General features: G+C 45.9%; 1 protein-coding gene across 2 annotated transcripts in view; it reads left to right on the top strand.

Moving 5' to 3' along the window:
• The window catches only part of SURF6 (surfeit 6), a 101,165-nt gene extending 78,816 nt beyond the window's left edge, over nt 1-22,349 (top strand). For both annotated transcript variants that reach the window (XM_069609332.1, XM_069609333.1), the window contains exons 4-6: nt 1,996-2,160; nt 7,306-7,391; nt 21,380-22,349. In XM_069609332.1, the coding sequence (XP_069465433.1) occupies nt 1,996-2,160; nt 7,306-7,391; nt 21,380-22,069 (941 nt within the window). In that variant the 3' untranslated portion in view covers nt 22,070-22,349. The remainder of the gene's footprint in view (nt 1-1,995; nt 2,161-7,305; nt 7,392-21,379) is intronic.
• Nucleotides 22,350-25,237: the final 2,888 nt, after the last annotated feature.

Raw genomic sequence — 25,237 nt, 5'->3', positions numbered from 1 at the left:
ATGGGCCTTTAGATCCAAAGTAAAATCATGGCTCTATGCACAGCACAACTAATACAGTTGTACCTGTCTCTAACTCCGGAGTCCTTGCTTCCATTGAATTTTGTGCCTGCTTCTTGTCGGTCTTTTGATTTAACTACTGTCTGTAACTGTATTTATGTCTTGGTTTTTCTGTACATATTTCCCTTACGTTTGCCCTCCTGCTGACCGATATGTAGCACGTGCCAGCAGCTAACGGTCTAACCAACCTTGTACACTATATCTGTAACAACTGTTCTCCAGCTTAAGCGCCCAGATACCTCAAGGTTAGGCACGCTCTACAAATACATAAACTAAACTATTACCTGGGAACCAATCGCCAGGCAGCCCATATGTAGTGGGTGGTATGTACACAGGGGAGGGCCAATAAACGAGGGGAACCAACACTGTAGATTACTTGCATCTTTTGTGCTCTGAAGAAACCAGTGCACGGTCCATGACAGTCTGGATTGAATGCCCGTACTGACATGTTATGACTTAATTTGGAGAAGAAGACTTTATCCTTGCAAGAGGTGCACCAAGCCTTTTTCCTTAGATGATTGTGATTTACTTGTCTAGCTGCTGGTGGTCCGTCCTACAACTTACCTCTGTGATGTTTACGCTGCTCAAATAATTACCTGCCTCTACCCTCCTTGGCCAAGGATTTAAACTATTTCAATGAAGCACGAGTGTGTTGTCATAATATTCCCCAGCTACTTTTTGGTGCATTTCTTCTGTAGACTACATTTTGTGCTTTTCCCCGCGAAGAATCGGTCTTTCTGCGCATTGTTACTAAAAGCTTTGTGCACCACTACCCTGAACAGTAGTCACTTGATCCATGTGCTTTTCTTTCCGAAGTGTCTGGGTGCTGGTGACTTTCCCCTCATGCCAACCCTGATCACCTCTCTACAACGAACCTGAAGTTTGATGGGTTTTCTTTACAGAAGACTTCAGAATCCATGCAGCCACCACAGTCAGTGACCTGGAGATTGTTGGTTAAATAATGTGGCCATCTGTGCCGGTTTCGCCTCGCTTTGAAGCTGGTGGATCAGTCCCTTCTAATCCAAATAAGACAGCTGTTTCACGTAGAGAAACCAAGGTCACAACACATCTTAACTTAGGCTACTGAAGTAAAATGGTGTCGCCGAACAAGAACGTTTTTCGTGTAAGCCCCAGATTTGGTACAGTGGAGAATTTTGCTCAACTGAAATGTAGTGTTTTGAAAATTGAAAACTGTTGTCGGTCTTTACTTATCACCTAAGTTGTAGTTGTTTCATAACCTCTTTTGACTCTTTGGATGTTTAGTGTTCTAAAATGGCTAGCGCCATCAAAATGGAGGTTCGAGACCACGATCCTTCTATTTTAAGAATCATTCAACATGTTAAAGATCTCCTATGCCCAAGCAGCATTTCAATTAAGCCTCTTATTCTTGGATTGAGTGCAGTGGCTGTGCCAACACCAAGCAATGTGTTTGCACTGAAACGCTCTGAATCTGTAATATGACTCTTCTATAATGAAAAAAATCTATTTATTTTATTAAGTACCCTTTCCTTTTCTGTTTGCAGCTCTTACGTTTTTTGCTTTTTGTGTATTTGATTTGCCACTTTTCTTTACTAGCGAATGTCAAATGTTTTATTTTTATCTGCCTACTGTTGCATGGTTTTAACATAAAATGACATGGTGAGTATGCAAAAGGATACATACTGGTATTGTAGTCTTTAAAAAAAAAGTACGGCATTTTAAACTACAGCTCTTAGTAGGACATTTTTGGTAAATGAAACCTTTTATCTCTGTTTTATTAAATACATTTTTTGTGCAACTGTCTCTTTTTTTGTGTGTGGAATGTTTGTTTAGGCATTGCTTGTCAAATTGTTTACAAGAGGTGCCATTGCTGCCAGTGGGGGCCTGTCTGCAGTCGCCAGTGTCCTTTGCACAAGGGAACAATATTTCCCTTTCATTTCTGTACTTTTGTTGTCTCAGCTTTTAGATCCCTTGGGTCAGAAGAACCAAAAAAACTGAAGAAAAAAAAGAAGCCAAGGAAAAGGGCTGGAAGCGAGCGACTGGCCCCAAACCTGCTGTTGGCAGTGAATGGCGGCTCACGTAGTGCAGCTCAGGGGAAGAGCAAAGGTCTTCCAGATGTGACAGGTGAGTGAAGACTTGGTCTCTTTTGTATGGACCGACGCAGTCGCTTGCACTGCAAAGGGCATAAGGGAAACAGCAGCCAACAAAGGAAGTTGAATGCTAGCCATCGCTTAGTGGTAGTATCTTTCCCCATGTCATGTGAGCTTCAACGTTCAGTCTTACAACTCGAAATATAGAGTACCCAACCCCAGACCTTGTTAGTCTACAAAAATAGGGCAGTGCCAAGGTCAGGCCAGCAAGTGTCTCTGTTGTCCATTGCTTTGTCGCACTGTAATTTGATTTGAATTATTTATAATTGCGCACCTGACGAAATTAATCGGATCTGGTGCTGATGTTAAGATGATACCTGATCTCAGTCTATGATTCACTTATCGCCTAAAAGATTTCAGAAATAACATCTTCAGCTGACATGGGCCTGCTAGCAGAACAGGTAAATCTTCACCGCCTTTCAGATTCCCATGAGATTTTGATGTTCTCGAAGGGCTCTTGGTAGGCTATTCCAGATTTTTGGGCCATAGACTCAGAATCTTCGATCTCCTTTAGTCAGCAATCTAGACTTGGGTACATGGAACAGTCACTTGTCACATGAATGAAGTTGGCGGCCTGGAGTATAGCTCTTGATGTTATCCACCAAATGGCTTGGTGCAAGCTGATTCACACATTTAAACATCAAATAACTTTAAAATCTATACTTTCCTTCACAGCCAACCAATGTAGGGATCATCTAAGATTAGAAATTGGGGAGGGTTTTGCCACCCCAAATACCAGTCTGAATGCAGCATTTTGTGCTACCTGCAGCCTACGTAGTTGGAGGTTAGGAATTCCTGTCAACAGGGTATTTCTGTAGTCCAATCTGGAGTTAATCAAGGTACCCACATCTGAAGCTTGGTCCTTATCTGCTAGGAACTGAAGAATCTGTCGGCGCATCCATAGTCTATAAAACACAGTTTGGACTTTCATACTAACTTGGGCTCCTTTATCTTTGACGAGCGCTCCAGTTGCGAACCCCTGGAAACAAAGTGAAAAAGTCTGTTTCTTCTGTTGCAAAAGGCTTTTAGGACCAAACAGTGCCACTTCGGTTTTGTTAGCATTTAACAATAACTGATTAGCACTCATCCATGTTTGTATTTCCTTTAGGCAATCTTCAACCAATTTGCACATCTCCTCTGAAGTCTCGACTCTCAGAAATATCTGTGTCGTCAGCGTATGAGTGAAATTTCACTCGATTTCCTTTAAAATATGCATAAGTGGTTTTATGTAATGATTACTTAAGGAAATGTGAGAGAAATCCTCCAAATTTGACCCTCTGTTCTCTTCTGGTCTGAAAAGACCTAAACAACTGTAAGGCTGGTGATACCTCTACTAAACGGCTCAGCAGGATGTCGTGATCTACCGTATCAAAGGCAGAGGACAAGTCCAGCATAATCAACAATGATGCATCCCTTAGTCCACTGTCTCCAATAGGCCATCCCAGATGGTCCGTAGCGCCGTCTCTGTTCCGAAACCTGATTGTAGGGTAATGAAGCTTTAAAGTGCTCCTAGTGTACAGCTATTGAACGAAGAACTGGTAGGCGATTTCCCTATGGTTGGCAACCTGCTCTCAAGTTCCAGATGCTCTTTACATGGAACATTTGCCAGGCCAGTGAAAGCTGACACACTGTATAGTGAGTACAAAAAAGTAGATGGGACGAGGAAACAAATTGGGTTGCTACGTCTATGAAAACGTACAGAGTCCCTGAAAATAATTTAGTTGATGCTTTTCCGATTGATAATATTGACCCTGAGCTTTGTGCAGTTGTTGCTGTGCAAGGTCTTTTCACGCATATTAAAGAACTGTACAGGTCTCTCCTTTAATTGCTGCGGTGGTGTCTCTCTGGCTGATTATTTAAGTGAGTTAAAGCAGTGTAGGAAGTTACTTTTCATAAGTAAAGTGGCAGTCCGAGCTGAGCACATCACTCGTGTTTTGTGGGTGTATTCTTGTTCCTGGTTCTAAGAAATATGTGTACGCTTTCCTCCCAGAGCAGATTGTGAGCATGGTATTTGCACGTACATCTGTGAGCGTGGTGTTTGGGGGGTACATCAATGTGCCCCAAAAAAGCCGAGGAAAAACAGATTCATGTGTAATTCAACAAAGCCAAAATGAATGGCACAGATCATTAAACCTGTTTTCTCAGATAAATCTGAAGGAAGTCTGTTCTCCTTTCTCTGGTGAGCCGCTTGTGTATCTGTAGAATATCCTACTTGCCCTTCCATTGATGGATCCTAAATGCTGGACATGAATGGATCATGATTTGCTTAAACTGTCCAGGGCCTACCTGCAACGGCCACTGCCCTGAACTGGGATTTGTTAAGACCATTGTCAGTTTAGAATATTACATGCTGGCCTGTTATTGTACCATTGTATTTTCTGGGACTTGCAGTCCTGCATTAATAACGCAAAACCCGAATGAAAATAGTACTCAGTGTGGGATGTGGGGTTTAGTTGAGCCGTGAAAGCCCTTACATCTGCACCTTGAAAGGGTAGCAAAACCCTCAAAAGGGTTCCATGCAGTTTGAAGATTGGGATTAAACAAAGATACCCAGCCATACTTGTTTGCTCGATCACTGGTACGTTTTTGTGTGCAAAAACATGGCACAAAATTAGAGCTTAAATACAGGGGGAGAAATGAGGTTGAATGGAGCAATTGGCAAGAGGTTTTTGAAAGAGTAGGGTCTTCAGGTCCTTTCTTTTAACCTCCTCCCCTTTGAATCTCTTCAAAAGTTGCTCATCCGAGAGTTCCTTAGCTGTTTAGCAAGGGAACAATCTTGATCACATTATTGTAAACATACCTCACCTGGGGTATTTAAATGCAAGGCTGGTTAGAAAGTTAGACAACAGAGGACAACTCTCCTTTATTCACAAACATGTAACTTTTTTTTCATTTTGTACTTTTGTTAGCACCAGATTGCAAAGGACTGCTTCTGAGAGCCCAAAAGGGAAAAGGGGGAGGAAAACTCTGGCAAATCACTTTACAAATAAGTTACTTTCTTAGTTAAACAAAGATGCAACAAAAGTGGCCACGCCATCGCTGGTAGGGAGAGGTAGGCAAAGTACGAACTGGATCCACCACACACCATTGTTATACTTAAAATACATGCATAATTAGAATAGAGCATACAGGCACGAGTGCCCAAACCTTTAAAAGATTCTAGCGCTGGGACCAAGGCTTCATAGAAAACATTGTACATATACTTTGAAACAACTGTTCAAGGAGCTTATTGAGCATTCCTTTTATTTTAACAAAGAGTGCTTCAAACACCACCAGTGTCCTCCTTGTAAGGCCAGCACTTTAGTACGTCTGAAGAGTACCAGACGCAGCCAGTATCCTTGTAATGCTGGCACATTAGTACGTCTGAAGAGCGTTCCAAACGCAGCCAGTATTCTTGTAATGCTGGCCCAATAGTACATTTGAGGAGTGTTCCAAACGCAGCTAGTGTCCTTGTAATGCTGGCAGAATAGTACATTTCAGGAGCGTTCAAGCGCAGCCAGTATCCTTGTAATGCTGGCACATTAGTACGTCTGAAGAGCGTTCCAAACGCAGCCAGTATTCTTGTAATGCTGGCCCAATAGTACATTTGAGGAGCGTTCCAAACGCAGCTAGTGTCCCTGTAATGGTGGCCCAATAGTACATTTGAGGAGCGTTCCAAGCGCAGCCAGTATCCTTGTAATGCTGGCACAATAGTACATTTGAGGAGCGTTCCAAGCGCAGCCAGTGTCCTTGTAAAGCTGGCACAATAGTGCATTTTCAGAGGTTGCACATAGGTTTCTTTTCGCGACAGGTTTGTTGACACTTGAATTTAGATAAGGTCCTTTCGAGAATACGTTCTCATGGATGAGCTATTCTTGAAGAGTATATGTGCTATATCTGGATCAAATGAAGAGCTTTTACTGCGGGAGAGGAGTGGGCTGGACTCCCGTCGTCTTAAAGAAAGTACTTGTGCTTTACCCTGCAGCAGTTGAAGAACCAGACCTCTGTTCATCCCCATGTAGATCCCATTGCAGTAATCGTCTTAGCTTAACAAGGTCCGGAGTAATATCATTGTTTGTGGCATATTCCGATAGGCAGTGATTTTGAGTGTATGTGGATTGTAGTTGTTTTTTTGGGATCTTAAACGAGAAGCCAATGCCTTTCACTTGGCGTACTGGGATTGGAAGTGCTCACATGGAGGGGTGTCACACAAGAGAACCTTTTTGGGGGTTATGATGCCAACACATGGGATCTCAACGTTACATGCCTTCATGCAAAGGATACTATTGCTTGGTTAGTCCTGGATTCTCTGAAAGCAGAAGGGGATAGCAATACCCCTGGATGGCCATCCAATAAATGCCATCAGTATCTGCAAGTCCTCTGCATACAGTTTCACGCGTGTCTGGTCAGGTGTCTAATAAAGCAAGAGGGATATGTTGTACCCCTGAGGTACCCCGCAGGAGGAATGTGGGCCGGGGACTGAACTTGCAATATTTACTTGCACTCTTGAAGATGGTTCAAGAGCTATTTTAAGTCTGTGCTTTCTATGCCCATCACGTTACTTCACCTCTGAATTGATTGAATCTGGCAGGCCGTATCATAGACTGCTGATGGGTGCACCAAGGACAGCACAACAAGCGCATTCCTGCTGACTCCAAGAGTCCCCTCTCCTACAAAGAGGAGGAATGTATCTGTGCTTGTTTGGGGTCTGAAGCCATATTGATTGTCACACAGAAGGATTTATTTTGCGGTATACCTTCCATTGTCAAGCAGTGACTTTCTTATGGAGAAAGTGTTCAAGATGTGGTGGTCCTTCTCCATTGGTCATTTTTATTATTTGATTGGAGTAAAACAACTTCTAGGAGTGGCTGGCTGTTTTTTAGATGCAAATGAGGGATGCCGAAACACATCGTGATTCTGCATGTCATGGATCTTCTGCTGGCAGCCAGCTTTGAACATCTAGAGATGGTGCTGTCTTAGAAATGGGGCATGTGCTGTGAAGCAAGTGGCAATCGAGCACCCAGACTTCAAATGTATGCTTTTCCCTTCCTGCCTAGCATGTTCACATAATACAAATCCCTATTAATTAGTAAAGGCTGGCAACGCCTACTCAATGAAGATCATTGCGTTTTCCTTCCAGGAAGAGGAATGGACACCAGCTCCTTTTATGCCGTGGACATCCTCCGCAAGAGACTGCACGAGCGAATAGAAGAATCTCGTGGACAAGTAAGCTTTTTGACAGTTAATATCAAATGATGCTTCCAAAGGGACTTTGTTTGGAGCTGAGAACTTGTGGTGCCATTTAGATTGTAATGCTGTGAAAAGATTATCTTGAAGTAATTGGTGTGAACCCCGATTGAGGCTTGAGGAAATGTGTTGTCGGGGTTGAAAATGGGCTTATTGAAGTCTTGTGTGGTTTGAGTGGTTCTATGTGCGTACGATGGCCCTCCTTTCTCTTTGACAAGACATACCCACTGTAAGGGGACTCTTATTGTCAATCATTGCAGTGAGCGAAGGGGTTGTGGGGATTCTCTTTGGACCAGGTGGAGGTCATGTGCAACTTCAGTGATTCTTGGTGCTGCCCAGGCGTAATTCTTTTTCTTTATTGTGTTTTAACGAAATAAAAGCCATTGAATGCACATCAGTGGTCACAGAATGACAATTACTTACGGTATACTACCAATTTACCAGTGTAAATCTTGAGGTTCAGAAGCAGAATTCTTGGACCCGGTGCAGTGACACTGCTAATACACTTCACATAGACGCCCGGTTCAAAAGCTTCATTAACACAACCCGGATGGGGTTGGGATAAACTATGGGGATATCGATTGTTTTTCTTATGTGAGCCAACAGTGTTCAGATGGGGTGAAAGGTAGAATGTGGAGTACCTTATGTTCTCTAGTTCTTTGGGCAGGCTCTAGGTTCAATGCCTGTCACGACCAATGGAACCATCCCGCAATACAAATGGGTTTGGATGAGTGCCCAATAGATCTAGCGTTACAACGAAAACATAAGGGATATGGCTCCTTAATGTGACGTGACGAGCTTACTCAAAAAATAAGGTGCAAGGGTCCATCTAAGGGATGACCGGTCCTATCTGGATTTGAGAATCTAATATGGATTCTTAGGTCTGTAATGCCCAGCACATGTCTTTGCCTTGTTCAGTGTCACTGATCTAGGGCCTTTTCCACCCTCTCCCTCCCTTCCTCTCTCCTCGCTTCCCTCTCTCCCCTTCTCTCATCACTTCCTTCTCTTTTCCCTCTCTCCCCCTTTCTTGCTCCCTCTTGCCCACCTCCTTCGCCATGCCCCAAACCCTAAATTTCCTTTTCATCCATTCCCCCTCTCCCTGCCCTTTTCTTCCCCTCCCTCTATCCTCACCCCTCCTTCCTCTTTTCCACCCTCTCATTTCCCAACCCCTCTTCCCTCTATCATCCCTTCTTTCTCCTTCTCTTACCCTCTCCTGCTCCCCCTTCCCTGATCTCCTCCTCCCTTTTCCTTTCCTTAACCCCATCTGGCCCCTCTCCATTCATTCTACCTACTCTCCCTCTACCCCCTTTCTGTTCATTCTTACCACCCCTTCTTCACCCATCTCAGCACCCCCCCCCCTTCCCATATTCTTCAGTGTATTTTGAGGGCAGTATACATTTTTTTTAATGTAAAAGCCATGCTGCTTAATAGGGTAGACTTGGAGAAATGAGTGGGATTTCTGCTGTGCTGGTCTGGTTGGAGTGAGACGAGGATCACTTTATTTTCCTTCTTCTGTAAGTGGTGCTTGGTGTACCTTGCCGATTGTCTCAAGGGAGCAGAGTGGGGTGGTTTAATTTTAAGAAACAAAGTGGGTCCCCCCGGATGGATATTGGGTTTGTTTTTGCTGGGGGAGTGAGGGGGAGGGGGGTTACTGCCATCTGCTTCTGGCAGAGTCTCCTGCCTGGGTCTGTGAAAGTCCTGACTTCACACCTCATGTACCAGGCAGTGGAAAAAGGGTTCCTTCCCTGGGTGGCCAGCTGTACGCCTGTGTAGATTTGGACAGTGATGGTGAACAGACCAATGTGTATTATATTTTATTATTTGTATTGCGCTACACACTGGTAGGTCTCAGAGCGCACATAGACCTGAAAGCAGGTTTGGGCAAGTGTTTAAAAACGTTGTTTAGAAAGTGGTTGAAGTGTACAAAAAGTAGTGCAGCTATGTTCCCTGCTGGTCTCTCACTGCTTCCCACAAGCCCCACTCCATCGCATCGCCCGCCAATGCGCAATACAAACCCCATACCTGGTTCCTGCCTTTCCTCCCTTCCACCCCCACCACTGTGTAAAGGCTGAAAGAAACAGTGAAACCTACACAAAATGCATTTTAAACCGCCCCATTTCCTTTATTCATTGTCCCCTACAGCATGGAGCTATATGCACCCTCCCATTTCTTATCAACACCAACAATATTCTCCATCTGGGTTCAGACCCAGATGAAGCACAGAGACAGCAACCATACAGGTGGTCGCTGACGGTATCTAGTGTTTCCATCGAAAAGGTTTCCAACAAAACCTTTTCCATTAAAACATGTCCATCAAAAATAAATGCATTGAATGCATATATGGTAGGGTAAAGGGTTAATTTTCATTGGGGTGGGGTTTTAAGGGTAAAATAAATTGGGTGGTTGTGGCGGGTGGGGGGAAACCCCCCAAAAAATTCAATGCATTTGATGCAGATATTTTCGATGGATGGGTTTCGATGCAAAAAAATGTAGTTGGAAAGTTTTCGTTGGAAAGACCATAAACATCCTTGACAATGGTCAGCCCCAGCCTCCTGGTTCTACTCAACTTCTCTGTACTTTCGACACAGTAGACCACCATGCGCTTATGGACACCCTACAACAGTGTATGGGAATCCGCAACCTTGTTCTAGGCTGATTCAAGTCCTACCTTGTTAACTGCAAGCAGTTTGTTCAGATGGACTCTGCTCTATTGCCAATGCTACCGGTCACCTGTGAAGTCCTGCAGAGTTCCATCCTCTCCTGTGTGATCTATACTTGGAGACGCTGGAAGCCTTCCTAGCCACACACAACATCCACATCCACCAATAGGCCAGGGGCAGACAGTCAAGGACATCCTTGGGCTCAAAACCTGCCTCTCGCTTATCCAGTGCATACTTAAAGCTCAACTGCTCCAAGACCGAATACTTACGCCTCACCAACACCACCAAACACCCAGACATACAGACTTGGCTATCAAACATGAACTCTGAGGGCTTCGCACCCAAGCTCACCTCCTGCGCCAAGTCACTCGGGTTCCACATCGACCAACATTTCTCCTTCAAGACACACATAGCTAAAATAAACTCGGACAGCTTGCTATCAGATCTCCCTCCTGCGGAAAGTCAAGCCGTTCCTCCCTGCGGACCGCTTTAGATCCAACGTTCAAGTACTGGTCCTATCCCACCTGGACGAGGGCCAATGCACTCTTTCAAGGCCTCCCGTCACCCTCCCTTGGTTCCTGGGAAGTGTCCTACACGTGCCGCGTGCCTCATCAAGAGTCTACGCAGATACGACCACATCACCCCGGCCCTCATCGACCTTCACTGGCTCCCACTGCACGCATTAATCACCTTCAAGTCTTGCTGCATCATCTATAAGGCAAGTCACCCAGCTACCTCACAGAGAAATTCAGCATCTCCGGCGGACAGCGCACCACTGGAAGCCAAGACACATGCAGACTTGAAATCTGCCGCTGCAAAATGGAAACGACCAGAAAACTAGCCTTCTCTGCCTAGGCCCCAAGACTATGGACTGAGACCCACCTCTTCAAGGAGGAGTCTCTCCTCAACACCTAGGCCATCACGGTGCTCCTCGCGCCACCTGACTCACTAGATGCCGCCTGCCCCTCTCTGCCACCTGGCACAGCTGCACTCCTCTTCTGTAGCCTATTACCCCCACGGTGTACATCTGTTCTGTTGTATACCTCTCTGAAGCATTCCACTGCTTCTCAAAGCGAGGTCAGTGCTCAATAAATACCATAATAATCGCCTACAATTGGCACCTCTTAAGGGGCATGCTGAGGAATAAAGCCACCGCTTTCCCCTACCCATTAACTGCACATACAGCTGTGCCCGCTGTATTTTCACATTAAATTGCTTAAATGCAAAAGAACAATTCTGATTACTGTGGGAACAGGGCTATAATGGGGGGTTGGGAATGGGGTTTGTTCCAAACAGGACAATAAAAAGATGGCAATCTGGCAGTTCTATTATGGCTCACTGTGATTTGAGGTTTGAGCTGATCCAGCAGGTCTTGGGTTCGAATCCCCAGTAGGGCAAAAGCAAAAAACAAACCTGTCTGGTCGTACCTCTGGTATCATGACCCCACACGAAGTGCAAGTTTCAACTTCTTCCTACACTTATTTAAAATATAGGAATGGTGATTCTTAATTAAAAGAAAGTAGAGGCGCACCACTTCCAATCAATCCCACCACTTCAAACACTGGGAGAAACAACGGATCCTTGGGGGGGAGGGGGGGGTCCTGCAAAAGGGAATGATGGGTTTGAAAACGAAAGGACCTGATCTGATGTTTAGTGCCTGGTCAGCCAGGAATCTGGTTATCCATTTCAAGACGGTGATGAAGAAGCAGGTTCTAAAGTGGCTGATGAAAGCGGTGTGGATGACCAGGTAAAAGGTATAATGCATCTAGAACAATAGAAATGGCAGGCGAGTTGGCGCGAGAGTTCACAAATTCATCCCTCCTGTAAGGAACAGCGGTTTCTGTATCCTTCCAACCTCCAAATTCAGAATTGAAGGCAATGCAGAAGATTGTGAAATACACTAACCTCCTACAGCAGCTGTTCTATTGCCACTTTTCAAGCATCATACCAAGGAGGAGAGGGTTAGCAATGATCAGTATTTCACTAGAAAATCAAAGTATGTTGTGTTTTTTTCTTCTTTTTGTGAAAAGAGATGCAGGTATTTATAAGGAGGGATAGGAAATTCACCTCATTCTATGGAGAAGTTTATCGGAGCAGTAGGTGCCAGGGGAGCGGGTAGAATGTTTTCTTGGATCTCAGCAGAGCAAGTATAAATGTTCCCTCATAAGGTCTTAGTTGTTGGCAACCCTGCGCCTTGTAGCCACCTGCTCTAGGTCCCTGTCCGAACGCATTTATTTGGGCGAAGAACCTTGCTTTGAGACTTATTTTATTTTGACCATCATGAACCTATCTTTCGGAATCAACAAAACAATGTGCAACAGTAGGGGTTGCAGGCAAATACTAGATGGGTTCAAAACTGGGAAACAATTATGGCAGCATAAACTCTAAGCAATCAGTCTGCAACTACATAAAGGCCATCTGGTCAAAGTGGGCTTCTCCCAACTTATGACAATGGATTGTGCCTCTGCTTATTGTAAGGGAGGCATGGTACTACAAGTACGACACTGACACGAGGTACAAGTTCAAAACGTTTATTCAATTTTCAGGGGTTTGGAAAAATGCCCTCTTTGCCCTGTAGCTGTGATGGGAGTAGTCTCTAATAAAGAAAACAGTCCTAGTCCGTCTCTGTCAAATCAAAATGGCCTACAAACAAAACCTAACGCCTGCCCTACCTCTTATACAAAAAGTGTGTAAAGCAGAATATGTATGCAAAGGAAAATCAGTGTTCTAACCTAAAGGATCAAGATGGTGGCGTCGGCTCTGCTCCCGTCGTTGGACAACACGATCGAGTCGAGACAGGGTGACGCACTCTGGCTCAGGTTCTTAATACAAAGGCAGTTCAAAATGTGGATCGTAGCCCGCCTGGCCTTCCATGTTAAAGTCACTAATTCCAGCTTTCAAAAGTTCTTTCACAGTGCAACAATAGTTCATGCAGGTCTCTCTCATCCGGGCTTGGACCTCTTAATCGCAGCACTTGCAGGGGTTTTCCTTCCCCAAGCTTAATTCACATACTTTAGGGGTTCCCTTCCCCTAACTTACCACATTTCCGGTCTCCCTCAGTCAGACTCACCTTTTCCTGATGTCGAATTTGAAATGTGCGAGGCTTTTACCATAGACCTCCACAGGACCACTTCAACTTTCCCTTCTGCTCACACTTGTGTTATTTGCTCCAGTGTCTCTTGGTCTGGGTAGTTCAGTATCATAAGCATGAAAGTTGGACATTCTTCACTTCCCCCGTTTGCTGGGTTAATCTTGACCATTATGCCTTTTAGAGTTCATTCACTTTGTTGCTTTCGAAACCAAAAACTTCACCTTTCGCAGAGACTTTCGAGTGGGCTACTACATTTTGCCGGACCACTCCGTTACTCTGTATCCTATTGGTAATTCAAAGTTCACCACAGGTCTGCCTCTCTTTGTGTCCCATCCAGACGTGTGCAGCCTTCAATTGTGAGATATACTGTTGAAATTTCAATCTTTCCTGAACACAAACCGGCCTTTCATGTCACCCGCCAAATAACTGGCTGTGTGCGTTCCTTTCTTGTCTTTGCGGTTTAAATTCATGAATCAAGGTTAATACCACATTGGAGAATCCAATAAAATTGGATGGGTCATGGGTACAGGAAAAGGGGGAATACTGCAGCTCACCATCGGTTGCCTCACTCCCACCCCCCGAATACCCCTCACCCAGGTTATCCTTCTGCACTGGTCCACCCCCAGGGTCTCTGGAAGCAAAGGCGATGGCCATGCCCTTGGGGGGACAGCAGGGGGAGAAATTGATTCCCGGGGACTAGTAGGTGAGACTCCCTTTGGTTTCTCACATTACCTTGGTTTGAATCCCAGAACTCGAGCTGTGTTGACCTAGTTGAGTCTAAGCTGTGCCAAAGGCATCTAGATGTTGCACCCTGCCTGTTGAGTCCTATGGGTGCAGGATCTCCAACCACCACTACCAGGGTCCTGACACGAGATGCCCCATCATATTATAGCTCATCATTGGTGGACTACGTTGTCTCCCAGGAAGTACATTGGCCACTCAAAGGTTTTGGCCCTTCCTTAATCATAACGGATTATCTCCTCCGGTAGTTCAGACACCTTTTTTGTTTGGCTGTTCTCAGATGTTTCCTTCACCAAACAGATGAACGAACCTTCTTTTCTTCAATAATTCCAGAATGGAATTCTCTCGTAATGGAACCCCATGTAACTATGGATCGTAGCTCATCCTCCATCAGACATAAAGATGTAAAACCTGACTTTTTGGCTAATAGGAGTACAACATAAAATCTCAAATTTCGGAGCAAGTTATACATTTTCTAAGGAACAAGAGCCACAGCTCATGCCCTGCCCTAGTGCATACCACAGAACTCCAAATACACTCCACGCTTCTTGCCGCAGCACTCGCAAGACACGCACAGCAACACGATTCACACTTGACTCCCAATTCAGTTTGTGTTTAATGGTGAGTTAGTGCTTTGGGGTAGTGGCGCAAGTGTGTGTTTAGTGTGGGTAGTAAGGCGTGCAGCATGGCTTTAATGTGGGTGCATTCTGTTTGCAGTGTATGAATACTATGGTGTTTCATGAGTGCTTTGGCATGCCATGTTCATAGTGAGTGCAATGAGAACTGAGGGAGTATCTGGGTTCCCGTTTGACACATGTTTTTACTGGAATTTCTTGGCAAAGATTGTCGGAACTCCGTTCTGGGAGTTGTACCAGAATCTAGAGAACTTGATCATGAAGCAAATGGTCCTAGTTGTGCATTGTGGAATCAAAAGGTTGCATTTTTGTTATTTGTCATGCATCTGTGTTACACATGAATTGTTCATTAAGTATCTATTAGTCAATGAGTTGCTTATCACAGCTGTTTAAAGGGTGATTATGCAGTAACATAACCAAAAACACATTTCGAAGGGATTGTGTCCTCCGACGTATTCCTCATCTTAGATATAACCTTCCAGCTCTGCTGGCCTCGGAAACATTTTTCTCTAGAGGGCGCTGCGCGTCGATGTCCTTCGACAGCCGCCGTATCGACGCTCGACGTCATCCTGCCTATAAAGGCCGCACGCAGGGTCTGTTGCTCAGTTCCGTTTTTCCGCGCTTACTCGGTGCCTTGGAATACCGTTGCTCAGTTCTTAGTCAGATTAATCCTATTTATCTCGAGTTATTCGATCCGTACTCGATGGCTTCCTCGTCGGAACCGACAACTCCTCGATCCGGCTTCAAAAAATGTCGAGATTGTGGGAAAAAGATGTCGTTGACCGATCCTCACAGAAATTGTCTGTGGTGCTTGGGAGCTGAACACCATTGTTCGGAATGCGAGGACTGTATGTCCATGACAGCTAAGGCCCTGAAGGAGCGTAGGGGGAAGCTGGAGAAAGGTAAGACTTTTAAAGCTTCTTCTTCGTCGACGAAGTCGAGACATTCGTCTCCTCGTCACCATTCGCGCTCCAGGTCTCGGAGTGGGTCTCATCACTCCTCGAGATCGAAGCACTCGAAGAGGAGACGTCGAAGATCCCCTTCTCAGTCTTCCTCTTCCTCTGTTTCGCCAAAAAGAATCCCTTTTTTATCATAGTTCCCGGACTGAATGGGAGGAATTCCGAAAAAATATGATGAGCGTCTTCGAGAAAGCGGCCTCGACCCCCTCGAAGACTGCCGAGAGCGATGCTCTGGTCGAAAGACCCGAAGGTCAAAAACGCCGCGAGTCGCAGTACCCGGCGAAAGAAACCTCTCGAGCGCGTCTCGAACCCTCGAGCAGGACTATGACCTCCAAACCTTCCTCGAAGGTTCCGTCGACGCCGTCGACGAAGGTTCCGTCGAGGTCGATGTCTTCGACGCCGTTGTCGAAGGGACCTTCGACACACGGGTCTGTCGACTCGACGCCGGCCTCGACACCGGCGTCGACGCCAAGAAAAGTCACGGTGACCACACATCCAGTGACTATCCCCAGGCCCTCGATGGCGTCGATATTGTCGAGTAGAATTCCAATTCTGTCGAGGTCCTCGAGGCCTCCACCTCTGTTTTCGACGCCACGCTCGAAGCCTTCGGCGTCGACGACATCAACGTTTTCGAGGCCAATAATGGCAAGTTCGACACCCTCTGCCTTGGAAATGGGATTTACTCCCTTTATGAATTCAGAACAATTGAGAACTATATACTCAATTTTAGAAGAAGGTGATTTGTCTGAACAAGACACATTTGAGTTACAGGGACCTGTAACCCTAGTTAGAGAGGAATTTTCCTCCTGAAGAGCGCAGATTAAAATATCTTCATGATTCTTTACATGAGGCAAGTGGATTAGACACTTCCCCTGAGGTGGATTTTGCTAAGCCAGAACCGGGGGAGCATGCTGAAACCCCCTACAGAGCCTTAATGGCCAGGATTACAGAGTTCATGGGGTGGTCTGCACCTTCACAATCTTTCCAGCAAGATGACCTCACGGATATTCTTGACAAAGGCCCACAAGAGGATCCGGTGGTGCCCTTTCATAAAGCTCTTCAGAGAAAGATCATGACAAACTGGGAAACCCCAGATGTAATACCAGCAGTAAATAAAAAACTGTCTGCAAAGTACAGGGTATCTTCCACAGACCCAGAGTTTTTGTCTAAACATCCATCCCCAGAAAGTCTGGTGGTACAAGCAGCATCCTCTACCGATGTCAAGACGGCTTATCCTACAGTCCCACAGGACAGGGACGATAAAAAATATGATGCTATGGCAAAGAAAGTCTTTTCAGCATGTAGCATGGCGTTAAAGTCGGTTAATGCTACGTGCACCCTTGCTAGGTTCAGCCATACACTTTGGGAGTGTGCTTCTACAGCGGCTGACTGCATCCCGGAGGGAGAAGAAAGGGATGCGTTCCTGAATATTATACAGGACGGTAAAGACGCTATGTGCGAATCCCTCCAGACGGGCATTGATTCGGCTGACAGTATCAGCAGAGCAATGGCGGCAAGTACATCAACCAGGAGATTCGCTTGGTTGAGAAAGTCGGGTTTTGCCCCAGATGTGCAAGCCAGGCTCTTGAACATGCCATTCGATGGCTCTTCTTTGTTCGGGAAAAAGGCGGATGACAGTTTAGAGAAACTGCAAACTTCAAAAGCTGCAGCAAAATCCCTAGGAGCTGCAATCCGTCAGACTCCTTTTCGTCCCACAGGAACCTCTGCGAGGGGCAAGTCCTTTCGCTTCTACTCCGCATTCGGAAGAGGTAGAGGACGACCGGCTCAAAGGGGTCAAAGAAGAACTACCCGAGGTGGACGGGGTAGAGCCGCAGCAACAGCAGGTGCCTCTTTACCATCGGCATCTGCATCAGCCGCCCCAAAACCACTCTGAGGACTCCCCTCACAGGACACCTGTAGGAGGCAGGTTGACTCAACATCTGACGGTATGGCAGGCTATCACGTCAGATGCTTGGGCATTGGAAACAGTCGCCCAAGGTTACTGCCTGCCTTTCCTACGTATACCTCAGAGTCATCCACCGGGGATGAGCTCTCAGAAAGCTCCAGATCCGCTCCTCTTGCAGGAAATTTTGGACCTGCTAGAGAAAGGTGCCATAGAACCGGTACCTGTAGCGGAGAGGAACAAGGGCTGGTACTCCCCTTACTTTCTCATTCCGAAGAAAGACGGAGGACTGAGACCCATCTTGGACTTGCGAGAATTGAACAAATTCCTCAGGAAAAACAAATTCAAGATGGTCACTCTTTCTCAGATCCTCCAGGCCCTTCAGTTTCAGGACTGGTTGGTATCTCTGGACCTTCAGGACGCTTATTTCCATGTGCCTTTCCATCTCAAACACAGGAAATACCTGAGGTTCGCAATTGGCAACTCTCACTATCAATTTCGAGTATTGCCATTTGGGCTGACCTCCGCCCGAGGGTCTTCACCAAGTTAATGTCGGTAGTGGCTGCAAGTCTAAGGAGGGAAGGGATTCACGTCTACCCCTACCTGAACGATTGGCTGATCAGGGCTGTTTCTCCGGAGCAAGCTCAGATCAAGCTAAATCACGTGTGCTACTCCCTTCACAAACTGGGCTTCTCCCTCAATTTAAAGAAGTCTCAAATGATACCATCGCAGAGACTCCAGTTCATAGGAGCGATCCTGGATACTTCCCTGGGAAAAGCCTCGCCACCAGAGGTGAGGGCTCAAGATATTCTACAGATGGTTACCAAGTTCCAACATGCCCAACGTCTCCCAGCCTTCGACTTTTTGAGGTTGCTAGGCCTCATGGCATCCTGCATTTTCCTTGTGCCAGAGGCTCGCCTGAGAATGAGATCCCTCCAGTGGGCACTGAGGACTCAGTGGTCACAATTCTCAGGGAGAATGACAGATCTTCTTCAGGTTCCCGGCAGGGTGGCTCGAGACCTTCAGTGGTGGGCCTGTCAGGAGAACATTCTGAAAGGAGAACAGTTTTGGCAACCCTGGCCGGAGATAACAGTAGTCACGGATGCCTCACTCACGGGGTGGGGAGCCCACGCCAACGACTTGACCATCAGCGGTCGTTGGTCTCCATCGGAGTCCAGACTACACATCAACCTGTTAGAGCTGAGAGCCATCAGACTTGCGTTGAAGGCTTTCCTGCCAGCTGTACAAGGGAAGAACGTCCTGATAATGACGGACAACACGGTGGCCATGCATTACCTCAACAAAAGAGGAGGCGTAGGATCACTACCCCTGTGCAGAGAGGCGATGCAGCTCTGGTTTTGGGCAATCCAAGAAGGAATCTCTCTATCGGCAGTTCACCTAGCCGGAGAGAAGAACTTGACAGCGGACGCTCTGAGCAGGCAGAACACAGTCTCCCACGAGTGGGAGCTAGCTCAGGAAGTCCTTCAAGAGATCTTCGCCCTTTGGGAACCCCTCAGGTAGATCTGTTCGCCACCAGCCTAAATAGGAAATGCGACCTGTTCTGCTCAAGGGAATTTCCTCCGAGAGGAGCTCTGGGAGACGCGTTCATAGTGGACTGGGAGTTTCCGCTTCTGTACGCGTTCCCACCGGTCCCTGTCATTCCTCAAATGATCAGGAGGTTGAGAAGATTCCGGCGAACCATGATCCTAATTGCCCCGGATTGGGCCAGGAGAACGTGGTACCCGGACCTTCTAGACTTGTCCATCTGTCCTCCAATTCGACTTCCTCTCAGAGAGAACCTACTCTCACAGAAGGGAGGTCAGGTTCTCCATCCAGACATCAAAACCCTCAACCTTCACGCTTGGCTTCTGAACGGCTGAGGTACAAGGATTGGGACCTCCCTGATGATGTTATGGAGGTGTTGCTTTCGGCAAGGAGGCCAGCAACAAAGTCTTTATACCGCTGCCGTTGGAACAGATTTTGCAGCTGGTGTAGAGAACAGAATATCGACCCATTTTCATGTGGTACACCAATGGTTTTGTCCTTCCTACTATATTTGGCAAATTCAGGCCTTCACATTGGCACCATTAAGGGCTATCTCGCAGCGTTATCTATCTTTAAGCGTACTGCGGAAGAACCATCCTATTTCAAATTACCCTTGGTAATACAGTTTCTAAAGGGGTTAACCAATGTTTATCCCCCAAGACCATTCCAAGTCCCCTATGGGATTTAAACTTAGTACTAACTTTCCTGATGGGTACACCTTTCAAACCTCTCCGTTCTTGTTCGTTAAGATTCCTTACCCTTAAAACTGTTTTATTAATAGCACTTACATCTGCTAGAAGGGTGAGCGAATTACAAGCTCTTTCTTGTAAACCCCCTCATACAATCTTTCACAAAGACAAAGTTGTCCTGCAAGTGAAGCCTAATTTCCTCCCAAAGGTGGTTTCTGAATTCCATATCTCTCAGAAGATTACCCTACCATCTTTCTATCCTCCTCCTCACCCGGGGAAAGAGGAAGAGAGGTTACACAGACTAGACCCTAGGAGGGTTTTAAGTTTTTACATTAGTAGACTAGCCAGGATAAGACAGGCAGACCAGCTGTTTGTAGGTTACGCAGGTCACAAGCTGGGGTTACCAATAACTAAGCAGACCATTTCCAGATGGATCATTCTAGCCATTCTGGAATGTTATAAACTGGCAGGGAAAGAGCCCCCTCAAAACCTTAGGGCTCATTCGACCAGAGGTATTGCAGCTTCATCGGCCCTCAAAAGAGGCGTGCCGGTTAAAGACATGTGTGCGGCCGCTACATGGTCGTCTGTCCATACCTTTACACGTTTTTACAATCTGGATTCCTCCTCTAGTCAAGAGACTAGGTTTGGAAGGGCTGTACTGCATTCTATTCATCAATAGAAGACAGCGTGAAGTCAGTACTCCCTCCTCTGAATATAGAATACTGCTATGGGAGCCTATCTAAGATGAGGAATACGTCGGAGGACACAATCCCTTCGAAGAACAAGTTACTTCTTACCTTGTAACGTTCTTTCGACGGGATGTTCCTCCGACGTATTCCTCATCGACCCTCCCATCCATCCCCGCAGTTCTACTTCCCTTGTTGTTGCAGCTTACGCTCCTTCAGGGTGATTAGTCTAGTCCAGACAGTAATACTGTGGGCTACAAAACGGAACTGAGCAACGGACGCTGCGCGCGGCCTTTATAGGCAGGATGACGTCGAGCGTTGATACGGAGGCTGTCGAAGGACATCGACTCGAGGGACGTCGACGCGCAGCGCCCTCTAGAGAAAAAATTTTCCGAGGCCAGCAGAGCTGGAAGGACATATCTAAGATGAGGAATACGTCGGAGGAACATCCCGTCGAAAGAACGTTACAAGGTAAGAAGTAACTTGTTCTTCTGAGGAGATGTGCATCACTGCCAGTTGAATTCCTTCTAGCCATTTGTCTGAGGAGTAGTAAGGGTGTTGGGGACGGGGGTTAGTGTAGATGTCTACTGGATGTGCATGCTGCAACTGGTGAACCCAAACTGCAAAGCCCTATCCTCCTTGGGAACTGCAATAATGGGAGCAGCTCGAGTGCGTGTTTAGGGGCATCTGGGGTTAATAAGGAGTTTTTCTCTGGCCATGTTGCTAAGTGCCCTGTTTTTTGACGGGAATCATTGGATAATGGGTGGGTTACTTACCGGCAGGTTGTTAGAGGTTTGGGTAGGACTAGGTACAAAGAGATTACTTGGACAATCTGGAAGTTATTCTTGGTACCCAGTACTCTGTTTTTTGTTTGGAGGGTGGAAGAGAAAGCCAGATTGTCAGTTGAGTTAACTTGCAGGGCTTTTGGATTGTGCGTTCCTGGTGATGTTCTATTCTTGAATGCTAGAAAAAGGGCCTCTCCATAGGGTGCATTGATTTTAATACCCTTTCCTCTGCAAACCTTTAAACCTGTGTTCTTCTGCTCTCGTTCTATTTAGGGCTCTTCTAAAGGGCTGTCACAAGAAGAGCGGGTGAAGAAACGCCAGCGACGGAAGCAGGAGCGAGACCGAAAGAAGAGAAAACGAAAGGAGCTCAAGAGAAAGGAAAATCAAGCAGAAGAGGGTGGAATTCCAGCTACAGAGACCATGCCACCTGTGCCTGTTGCAAAGGTGGCTGCAGACACTTGCACCATGGTCTTCAACAAGGTGGTAGTCCCTGAAGAGGAGATGAGCAAAGGCCCACAGCAAAAGAAGGAGAAGAAAAAACAGAGGCTGAAGGGAAACTTGACGCCGCTGACTGGCAAGAACTACAAGCAGCTGTTGGAGAGACTGGAAGCACGCAAGAACAAACTGGAGGAGCTCCAGGAGAAAGACGAAAAAAAGGCCAGGGTGCTGGAGACCAAGATGAAGTGGACCAACGTCCTGTACAAGGCAGAAGGCATCAAAATCAAAGATAACGAGGTCCTGCTGAAGGCTTCATTGAAGCGCAAAGAGAAAATCAAGCTGCAGCGCAAGAAGCAGTGGGAGAAGCGGACCGAACACACATCATCCAAGATGCAGCAACGGCAGGACAAGCGGCGCCGCAACATCCAGAAGAGGAACAAAGCCAAGATTGAAAAGAAGAAGGATAGAGCCCGAAAGAAGGGACGTGTGCTACCTGAAGACCTCAAGAAGGCAAATCTCAAATAGCGTGCATTTCGACTGGAGATTTAAGACCCCCGTGAGGACACTCCTTCTGAACTCACTTCTGACTGCTACTGTGCGAATGGTTGCACTCCATGCCAGTGTTTCTTGCAGAACTTTTGGATCTTGCCTGCGACAACCACTGAAATAGATTGGCAGCTAAGTTACAAAAAACGATTTAAAAATGCGTTGGCAAATGTTATTTTTCTCCTGGTGTGTTAAATACCTTTTTGTAGGTTCCAAGTGCATCTCTGACAGTTCAACCTTAAAGGTCTCCTTAACCTGGTGTCATTTGTCTTGTATATTTTTATTTTTCTAATTGCATATTCGATTTCTGAATGTTTGGTAAAAGTGTAACATTTTCATCAAGCTCCTGTGTGCGGCTAGTCCTTAGTCACTGCAGATTAAGTTGCATTTAAAAGCTGCTCCTTTTATTTATAGTTTGGGCGATTACGTGTCGCTTGCGACACCTATAAGCTAAGCCTGTTGCATTAGAGTATAGATGGGGAGGAATGGCATATGAAGAGGGACGCGCAGCCTGTAGGTGTTTGGTTATTTGCCCACCCATTGACTGCCAATGGCCATGCTAATCCCTATGGCCATTCCCACCCAGTTCCTGCCCCTCCTCGCCCAAAAAACCTCCTCATTGGAACTCTTTGAGATCACTTTAGTCAAGTCGTACCGTCAAACTTGCCTGCCATTGTTTTTTCGAAGCAGTCTTCTGAGAGGTAATGGGTTAATTGGAGTTGCAAACTCGCTACTGTAATAGAAATGTTTTAAGGTCTGCCTTCAGCTGCCCGATTTATAAGCACTTTGCTGTCCTTCACTGAAGTCCTGTTGAAACGAGCATTGGCAGAGCCACCAGTTTTGGCATCTGTATAATTATTGGGCATTTGCCAGGCACTATCGGTTCACCTGATAATCGCATCATTTTGGACCAACTACCATTAATGAGCAGTTAATACCACTACAGCTGTGCCTGGCAAGTGCCTTTCCCATTTCTACACAAAAGCCCACACCGTTAGCATTGCCAATGTTTATTTCACTCTACTTTTGATTTTGTTTCATATTTAGTACTCCTTGTGTATGCACTTGGTGCTCAAATGGCAAAAAGATGCAGCCCTGAGACCACTTTTGATTATAAACCTATAGCATGTTCTTACACCTTACTCCTTATTTGGAATGTTGGCCTATTCAAACAAATTTGTGGAAATAAAAGTTGCTGATATTTATTTGGAAAAGAATAGGCTCCACAGCAGACAGTTAGTCTTCAGAACATCAGGCGTTTTGCTGTGGAGGAAGCCTACAGAGAGAGAGAATGTTACTTTATCTAATAGGGGCGTACCACAGTGGATCACCAGATGCTGGAGGAAAGGGCACAGTAGTAGAGACCAGTGGCAGGCAGCTGGTGAATTCTTTTTGATTGGAGGGGGTGTGAATATTTCCCTTGATTATGAGTGACCAAGTGTAGGGAGTGAGCCTCGGCCGACCAAGGGGGCCTTCGGCAGGGCTTACCCCACTGAGATTGTTTTTAAAATAATTAGTTAAAATGGTGTATTTTATAGAAAAACCTCTCGGGGAAACTGTGTTTCTTTTGATCGGTTTTGTAGAGTAATTCATTAAAAAAATGCAATTGATGGCAAGTCAGAGGAGCTATTTGCCAATGATATAGGCCAGTATTATGACCGTGTTAAAAAAATAAATGTCCATGCTGGCTTTTCCCAACCATTCCCACTTTGGCTGGGCCATTGTCTCCAGTTGAGGGGACAAAACAAAGGGACTATTTGTGGGAATTCCAACTGTGTGTTGCCCGGAATCGTTGTCACACTAAAGAAAACAGTTTTGTCGAATGGGACGGGTTTCATCCTGGTGACATTAGATATCTATACCAAGATCCCCCAAATGGCTACACTCAGTCACCGAGAAGATACTACGAGAAAGAGACCCACCCATGCAAACCCCAGTCATTCTTGTAATGCAACTGGCAGAAATTGCTTTGACCAAGAACTTCTTTATCTATGACCATACTTTCTATGAACAAGTGTCCAGGACGGCAATGGGAGCTACGTTTGCCCCGAGTCTCGCCAACCTGTATGTTGCCCACTTTGAAGAAGAGAAGATCTATAGTCCAGACAACCCATGGCTACCTAAAATGGAATTGTGGTCAAGATACATTGACGACGTGCTACTAATCTTTAGAGGCGATGAACCTGACCTTGTATTGTTTATGGAGTGGCTGTACTGTCAGAATCCTTTTCTGAAGTTTTCAGAAACCCACAGCACCAAGTCGGTCAACTTTTTAGATCTCACTCTTGATATACCGAATGAAACAATTGTCAGTACAGTTTTCAACAAACCGACAGACAGAAACTCACTGCTCACCTATGAGAGCTTCCACCCCACAAGCCTGAGAAGAAATCTTCCTTTCGGGCAATTCCTCAGATATCGGAGAAACTGTACCACATTGCCAGACTATAACCTGCAGTCGACATGGCTTGCCAAAAAACTCACCAACAGGGGTTACCCCAAACGTATAGTCAAACGGGCACGAAAACGAGCCAGGAACATCCCACGAGAAGTCACTTTGGAACACCATGTCAAACAGAATGAATCCCACAATAAGGTTACAGCAGTATTGAGCTTCTCTCCATTGACCAACAAGATTAAGAAAGAGGTTCTGAAGCTATGGCCGATCCTGAATGTCGGCTCTCACAGTCTAGATACCCCGAGGTTTGCTTTGAAAAGAAGGAAGAACCTACGAGATTCTCTTGTGCACTCTTACAAAGAGAAAGAACCCAAACTTAACACACTGTGTGGACACAAGCAACAGGCCACACCCCATGTGGCACATGCAATGCATGCTCAAGTACCAAGAGAACCACCTCTATCGATATAGGGTGGCATTTTCTGTGGATTCAAAAAACTCTAACTGCAATGGTTGTAACGTGATTTACATCATCACATGCCCTTGCAATAAGCGCTATGTAGGCATGACAACACGTCCGATTAAAACACGCCTTGTGGAACACAGATCTTGCATACGCACCAAGAAGATCACAGCACCCATGGTGGAACATTTCCTGGCACAGAAACACACTCCTACAGACTTCACATGGACAATAATTGAGAAATTGGCCACCCCTACGAGAGGAGGGAATATACACAACCTGCTCT

Source organism: Ambystoma mexicanum, chromosome 8 (assembly GCF_040938575.1).
Source record: "Ambystoma mexicanum isolate Mex_15411 chromosome 8, UKY_AmexF1_1, whole genome shotgun sequence".
Taxonomy (NCBI): domain Eukaryota; kingdom Metazoa; phylum Chordata; class Amphibia; order Caudata; family Ambystomatidae; genus Ambystoma; species Ambystoma mexicanum.
The sequence above is the reverse complement of the archived record's forward strand: the minus strand, read 5'-3'. Positions and strand labels throughout refer to the sequence as shown.